The sequence below is a fragment of the Physeter macrocephalus genome, chromosome 15, assembly GCF_002837175.3.
Source record: "Physeter macrocephalus isolate SW-GA chromosome 15, ASM283717v5, whole genome shotgun sequence".
Lineage (NCBI taxonomy): Eukaryota > Metazoa > Chordata > Mammalia > Artiodactyla > Physeteridae > Physeter > Physeter macrocephalus.
This window is the reverse complement of record NC_041228.1, coordinates 68368297-68376852: the sequence shown is the minus strand read 5'-3', so window position 1 is coordinate 68376852 and position 8556 is coordinate 68368297. Positions and strand designations below refer to the sequence as shown.

General features: G+C 36.0%; 1 protein-coding gene across 1 annotated transcript in view; it reads left to right on the top strand.

Moving 5' to 3' along the window:
• Positions 1-8556, top strand: part of CSPP1 (centrosome and spindle pole associated protein 1) — a 127141-nt gene that overhangs the window by 11898 nt on the left and 106687 nt on the right. Inside the window, 1 exon segment of the mRNA XM_028500245.2 lies at positions 1102-1201. Within this exon segment, the coding sequence (XP_028356046.1) occupies positions 1102-1201 (100 nt within the window).

Genomic DNA, 8556 nt, shown 5'->3' with positions numbered 1-8556 from the left:
AGATTGCTTTTGCTATTTGGGGTCTTTTGTGTTTCCATACAAATTGTGAAATTTTTTTTTCTAGTTCTGTAAAAAATGCTAGTGGTAGTTTGATAGGGATTGCATTGAATCTGTAGATTGCTTTGGGTAGTAGAGTCATTTTCACAATGTTGATTCTTCCAATCCAAGAACATGGTATATTTCTCCACCTATTTGTATCATCTTTAATTTCTTTCATCAGTGTCTTATAGTTTTCTGCATACAAGTTTTTTGTCTCCTTAGGTAGGTTTATTCCTAGATATTTTATTCTTTTTGTTGCAATGGTAAATGGGAGTGTTTTCTTAATTTCACTCTCAGATTTTTCATCATTAGTGTATAAGAATGCCAGAGATTTCTGTGCATTAATTTTGTATCCTGCTACTTTGCCAAATTCATTGATTAGCTCTAGTAGTTTTCTGGTAGCATCCTTAGGATTCTCTATGTATAATATCATGTCATCTGCAAATAGTGACAGCTTTACTTCTTCTTTTCCTATTTGGATTCCTTTTATTTCTTTTTCTTCTCTGATTGCTGTGGCTAGAACTTCCAAAACTATGTTGAATAAGAGTGGTGAGAGTGGGCAACCTTGTCTTGTTCCTGATCTTAGTGGAAATGGTTTCAGTTTTTCACCATTGAGAACGATGCTGGCTGTGGGTTTGTCATATATGGCCTTTATTATGTTGAGGAAAGTTCCCTCTATGCCTACTTTCTGCAGGATTTTTATCATAAATGGGTGTTGAATTTTGTCAAAAGCTTTCTCTGCATCTATTGAGATGATCATATGGTTTTTCTCCTTCAGTTTGTTGATATGGTGTATCACATTGATTCACTCATATGTTTTTGATGCCCAGGACACTGCCTGTTTCAGGAACTCAGTGAGTATTTGTTGATAAGTCAGTGAGCTAAATAATAGAACATTGCAATATTAAATACCTTAGGTTAACTCCTCAAACCTTACATTTAAATTTCTTCTGTGGTGTACCATGTAATTTCATCAAGTTGTTTAATAAAAGTACTGAGATTAATTGTAAATTCTTTTGGTTTTTTTCCCCTTTGATTTTGTAAATATTATGTCTCTTTCAGGGAACAGTATCAGAGAAGCTTTCTGAAAACAGTGAAATATTAATCTCCATGGCTAAGGAAAACATACCACCAAACAGTCAACAGACCAAGGGTTCCTTAGGTATGTCATTAGGTGTGCTAAACTGATTTTAAGATATTCTTATCAGGCTGTCATGAAAGAGCTTTGTCTTGTCAGAAAAAAAGGTAAATTTGGAATCCTAGTAAATAACTCTTTCCTTTCTGGAATCTTACATGTGACAGTATGGTCTACATATGAAATATAATATATATTGAGAAACTTCTTCCCATTTTAACTGTTATTGTCTTGGTTATGATTTGTAGAAATCATAGCCAGAAGTATGTATCAAAATTGAAAATTTTGAATGGAATTTGTGTGTGTGTGAGAGAGAAAGTGTGTTAATTGTGGAATAAACGTGGTGGACTTGTTTTTATTTAAAAATCAAAGACATATGCTTAAAGGATACAAAATACTATTGATGACTATATTAGGATTGTAAATAAGTTAATATTTAGCTATATTGAGTCTTTGGTTATGGTTTGGTATGAAAATATTTGGGAAACTTTACTTCATTTTGGCTTGTTGGTAGGTGTACATTTTTTTTTAAAGAAAATGTATGAATATTATAAAAGTGTATCTTGTGAATTACTGATGATGACTGAAACTTTCACGAAAATGAAGTCAAATATGATGAGTTGCATTTGGTTAAAGCATTGTTCTCATGTGGATGATTTTTCATGGCCATGGGTATACTATACTCCTAAATTGTTAGCTGCTTTGCATTTGTATTCCACTGGGAATACAAGGGGATGTTGGCCAAGAGACTGAGTAGATAGTGGGCTCTCTGTCTCTATTAGAAAAACAGCTCAAAGTGAATGCCATACTTTTAGTATCTCATATATAGATAACGCTTTCCATTCCGAGTCTGTTACAAATTATTGGCCAATATACAGGTTTAGTGAACTTAAGCATTATATTTTGGTTAAGTGCCTTAATCTCTAAGGCACTCAGTTTCTTTATCTGTCGCATAAAGAAGTTGGATTATTTTCTAGCCCTAAATTTTTATGGATTGAAAAATTTAATTATTCCAACAGATAATGCTTTTAAAAGTTTGATAGTACGTTCTCTCAAGCACTAAGGTCAGACAGAATGAGTGAAATTCTGGAGTTACAGTTTGCTTTGGACTGCGGCTCTCATGCCTTTGCAACCAGGTACAAGTTATTTAAGCTCTTTGTTTCCTCATCTTAAGAATTGCATCTATCTTAAGAATTGCATCTATCTTAAAAGGTTATTGTGGCAATAACTGAATACATATGAAAAGATGACTGGCACATAATTGGTGGATAATAAATTTTAATTTCCTGACTTCTTTCACATTTTTTTAAAGTAGGTTTTTGATTTTTAAGAATTATATTAAAAATTATTCTTTGACTATTACATTCACAAATGATGGAGAGTTTAAAGTCCAACTTACAGTCAGTGACTTCTCCCGCTTCCTTAATTGGTATCCCTTAGGGCTCTATCCTAGGCCTCCTTTTCATTTCATATACTTCCTGAATGACTCATTCACTCACAGGGCTTTATTTATCATCAATGTGTTCATTACTCCTAAATCTCTATCCCTAGTTCCCATTGCTTTTATGAACTCCAGACCCATATATCTAATATTTTAATATCTGTCCTTGGATGTTGTGAGCTCAGAATCAACATGTGCAAAATGAACTTTACTCCTCTCAAACTTTTACTGAGCTGGCTGCATGGTCATCCTCGACTCCTCTCTTCCTTTTTGTATCCCATAGCAAATAATTATGTAGTTCAGCTGATTCTAACACCTGAACCTCAAATAAGTTTACTGTTCTCTAATTCCACAGAGATTATTTTATGTAGGCCTTCACTGTCTTTCACTGACATTTTTTTCTAGTGTTCTTTTTGTTTTACAGTCTAGCCTCCTCTACTAAGTCTCTGCACTGCCTGTAGATATCCTTCCAAAAACCAAATCTGATCATGTTAGTCCCTGCTTCAAACCCTTCAATGGCTTCTTGTTTCCTGTATGATAATTTTACTCTTTTATTACTTTTACCAGATTATGTTGGCTGTTCCTGACTTGTGCTCCTGTGACATTGGCTCTCCCCTTGAAGGATAGTTTTGAACTTGTTCAGCTCTCTGTTTTACCACAGCGGCACACCAGCTTTCCTGCCATTGTCTATTCATTGCTTAACGCAGTGTCTGGCATTTCGGTGCTTAGAGAAGATATTTTGAATGAATGAATGAAGGTCCCCATTGCAAAAATAAACAGTTCTGTTAGGTGTGTAGAATTTAATTTTTATGGATTGTTTCTTTTATTGCCAACCGAAGTAATAATTATTTTTGATGCACATTGAATCTTACTAAAGAATAATATATAATTTGACTAATTTTGTACCTTATTAGCCTTCAGTTACTGATTTCTTGTGTGAATAATTGTGGCCTTAAGATTAGGCCAAGTACTTTTGACATTAGGAAAAATGTAAAATAATTGGACAACAGAGTTTTCCTTAAGTGGTCTCATCTAGGAATTATAAAACAAGCTGGTCTAAAAAACAAACTGGTCTGAAATTATATATTGAATTAAAGCTCTGTGACACCGTACTTTGAATGAGTAATTAAGCATAGTAGCTATCAGTAATATATAAACTGGCAATGTTTGTTTTAGCCAGTGAAGACAGTCTATTAGTAGCTCATTGTACAGCTGTCATGTCAGTGGTACAGCTGTCATGTACCACTACATTTTTATGATTTTGTAAATTCATTTCTGATAGATGATGATATTCATGGATAATGCTTATCCACTGTGGCTCCTTCTTCCAACATTTCTATAACACCTCTCACAAAAGGATTTGAGGAGCATTACAATGACTTCTGACAACAACTACCCAGATTTAGACCAGACTTCACAGATTAAGACTTCTACAAGTCTTAATCTACAAGACTTCTCTTACTTCAGATACCAGCTACAAGTTTGGGGTCCACAGGCCACCCTCAATTCTTATTTATTTATTTAATTTTTTGGCTGGATTGGGTCTTAGTTGCGGCACGCAGGATCTTCCTTGTGGCACATGGGATCTTTTGTTGCAGTGTGTGGGCTTCTCTCTAGTTGTGGCGTGCTGGCTCCAGAGCATGCAGGCTCAGTAGTTGTGGTGTGTGGGCTCTCTAGTTGTGGCGCATGGGCTCTGTAGTTGTGGTGTGTGGGCTCCAGAGTGTGTGAGCTCAGTAGGTTGCAGTGCACGGGCTTAGTTGCCCCACGGCATGTGGGATCTTAGTTCCCCGTCCAGGGATCGAACTCGTGTCCCCTGCATTGGAAGGCAGATTCTTAACCACTGGACCACCAGGGAAGTCCCCATCCTCACTTCTGACCAACTGTTTCCACCACCTCCTCAAGTTTGATAACTCACTAGAATGACTCCCAGAGCTCAGGAAAGTGCTATACTTATTATTACAGTTTTACTATAGCAAAAGGATACAAATCAGCCAGCCAAAGGGAGAGATACATAGGGCCTGGTCTGGCAGCGTCCAAATATGAAGCTTCTATCAGCCTCAGGGATGTGTCACCCTCCTAGCACGTCAGTATGTGACAGTATAGAGCGTTGCCAACCACGATGTTCACCTGAGCTTTGGTGTCCAGAATTTTTACTGGAGTTTCATTGTGTAGGCATGAATGATTGAATCATTGTCCATGTGTCTCAGTCTCCAGACCTTCTACTTTCCTGAAGTCAGGCTGATGTCACATGGGTCAGAGGTCCAACCCTCCAATTACATGTTTGATCTTTTTGGTGTGACCAGTCCCCATCTGTGTCATCTCTTTGGCATAAACTATCTAGGGGCTCGTGAGTGACCTTATTAGTATCAACTAAGAGGTATGTTCTGTGGACCTATCATGAGTAACAAAGGCACTCTCATCATTCAGAAAGTTCCAGGAATTTAGAAGTTACCTCCCAGAAACCAGAGACAGAGGCTAGCCAGATTCTTTATTGTATACAGCATGTACGTGGTTTAGTCCGTATAAGCTGATGAAATGGTGTCCTTGATAAGGAGTTTGTTAGAATAACTGAGATTTAATGAAATTATGAAAGAATCAGCTGAAAATTATCTGTAAAAGCAAATGATATCTTCCATCTCCCTAAATCATTTCTAGGCATAATATTTGTAGTTCTTTTATTTAAAAAATTCTTCTCTTACTTAGCTCATTTTCATGTTTAATAACAATTACTGAAGAGAAATGCTTACATTAATCTTTTAAATTTAGTTAAATCATACCTCAGTTAAAGATCATCTCCTAATCCTTTCTCTTCTTCAGAGAAGTTGAACATTTTCCCTTAGACTGGTTGAGCATTATTCCTTTGATTTTGATGTTTTATATCCTGGAAGACATTTTTAATAGATGAAATAATGCAGTTAATAATTCCAACATTTTTTCATACATAAATATATTTTGACCCAACATTCATAGATTTTCTGCAGTGCTTTTGAAGTGGAGTTCCTGGCTCAGTGACAAGGATGAGAGCATTGCTATATTTGGGGTTTTTTCCCCTGTATTTTCCATTAAAGAAATAAAGGAATACATGCACATGGTAAAAAATTACAAAGAACACAGAAGTATATAGCCTGAGAATTGGTGATCCTCCCAACCTTGTCCTCTAGTCTCTCTTGTTAAGCAGTTTCTTGTGTACAGTTTCATGACTATACTGTGCACACATGTATATAGCCCTCACTTCTTTTTCTGTATATGGTAGCATAGGTCCTGTTGTGCGTTTGAAGATACCACTTTTGTGACGTATAGTATAGGGATGTGACCGTGACCTCTTGAGATTAAAAAGCAACTTAATGCATCTGTTGAGAGACCTGGAGCAGCTACTGTCTGCTGCTAAGGTTTCCACTACAGGCTGGCTGTTGGCTACTGTCTGGAACTTAGCTTGTAAATCGTTTCCTACACCTATAGAAAGAGTGGCTCATTGTGCCTAAACTGTTTGTACAAACCACATGGTTTATGCAGAATACCTGCTTTCTGTCTGCAGAGTCTGGAATTTTGGTCCATACTAGGCAGAGGGTGCCTAGGTGACCAGCTCCCATTAAAAACCTTGGGCACTGAGTAATGAGCTTCCCCGGTAAATGAGCTTCCCTGGTAATGAGCTTCCCTGGTGGCTTCTCTTGTTGCAGAGCACAGGCTCTAGGTGCATGGGCTTCAGCAGTTGCGGCATGCAGGCTCAGTAGTTGTGGCTCACGGGCTCTAGAGCGCAGGCTCAGTAGTTGTGGTGCATGGGCTTAGCTGCTCCGCGGCATGTGGGATCTTCCCGGACCAGGGCTGGAACCCGTGTCCCCTGCATTGGCAACTTGTTGCTGCAGGAATTAAGCATGTCCTGTGTGATTCCACTGTGGAAGAACTCTTGGAAGTTTGCACCTAGTTTCCTCTGGACTTTGCCCCATGTACCTTTTCCCTTTGTTAATTTTGCTCTATAATCTGTCATGGTAATAAGCTATAATTGTGAGTATAATGACTTCTGTGTCCTGTGAGTCCTATCAAATCACCAAGCCTGGGGATGGCTTTGAAGACTACCAACACAATCTTTTTCAGTCTTTTTTTTTTTTTTTTTTTTCCTGGTTCCTTTTTAGCTCCCTCACCTCTAAACTTTGGACTACAGAATCCCATCTTTAACGTTTGTATTCCCTAGGTATTTTTTAATCCATCCACCATTTCTAGGTAATATCTCTCACTCATATCAAAATGCCATTGATCAGCCCTCCAGGCTCCAGAATGCACTAGATTTATTTTAGCTTTCATGCTCTGAAGTCATGTTTTGTAAATCTGCAAGCAAAAAATGACAAATTATCTAAGTAAGAAAAAAGATTTTATTCTTGTTACTAGAAATTATTTGCTATGATTTTTAAAAATTCATTTTAAATACAATTATGCTCATGGAGACTTGGAAAAGAAAGAATTATAAGGAAAGAAAATTACATTGTTGTAATTTAAAAATAATACCAGAAAAAGATTAAAAAAAATAGTATCAGAAAAGAAACAACAGCAGAATTTCCCATTGCAGAGTCACTCTAGAGTTTAGACTAAGCTAAAAAATTACAGTTAATACAAAGATTTTGGAAAATAGACAAAAGGAAATTGTTGTTTTTACTAATTTTTAGTTGTATTTTTAATTGTCATTCCTTGTAGCAGATCTAGTCTTAGGTTTCTCTTATTACAAACTAAATCCCGGACATTCTACCTCTTTGCTTCAGTTTGTACAAGTCAAATGGATCCTTTGTAATAATGTCTTTATAGCTGAAGTTTGAGTACAATGTTCTCCTCAAAGTAGCTGCATCTGTTAAGTCACCTGCTTGGGGAAAGGCTTATTATTATTTTCTATATTTTGTCCTTTGATTATTTTTACTTAATACTTTATCATGGTAATATAATAATGAAAAGAAGAAACTGTTTCATGGTAATTTGTAAAGTATTATGAGTGCTATGTTAGAAGGTAAATTAATTTAAAAAAGATTTTACACTGTAGTTTTAAATATTTAACCCACAGCAACTGTGGAAACCAAATACTTCTAATCGCTGTAGTTCTGAAACATAATGTTAACTTAGAGTCACTGATGTTGTTTTTGGTGAAGTGACATCACTTCAAATGACTCTAAGATGACACTAATGCTTTACTTGCCACTAGAACCATGAGAAGACAACTGCTCTGAAAAGGTAAGTCTCACCATATTTCTCAGCTCATTACGTCAGTTAGGATGCCATTGTTTATGCTTAGTTTAAAGTGAACAGAATATTTAAATTGTTCCATACAGTTCTTAATTTTATTTCTATGACCTACGTCTAATACCATAAAATATTGGTACCAGGTGACAAAAATAAGAATTAAAAAGTTAGTATTTTCTGTTGCCTAAACCTTCAATTAATAAAATTTTAAATAATTCCGAAGGCATTATGTATTCTTACTGTGTTTTAAGACAATTATTACAAATACTATTTGAATCAATAGTAAAAAGCAAATACTCATGATAAATAAAATTGAACTTCGTATGAACGATAATTATAGGTGAAAATGAACCAGAATTTTCTTTCTTCTGCATAAACCCACCAAACAGAGCTGAAAATCAGCAGTAAAAGCCACCTTAAACACATGACTTAAAAAGCTGTAAATTACTTGTTCCGCCGAGTAGGAAAGCTGAGCATGTTGCAGGGGGCATCACCCTTGTAGCATTGTTTTCTTTTCCCCTTTGACACAATAGAGCATCCACTGTGATCCTGTATAACGAGAGATACGGAACTCTGGTTACTAGTTATTACGCTTACTTTTTCTATACAATCAGACCACTAGAAGCAGAAATGAAATACTAAGAATAGTGTTCTTTTTCTTTATTCTTCCTCTTACTCAGGCAGGCATTCATATATTCTTTTTTTTTTTTTTTTTTTTTTT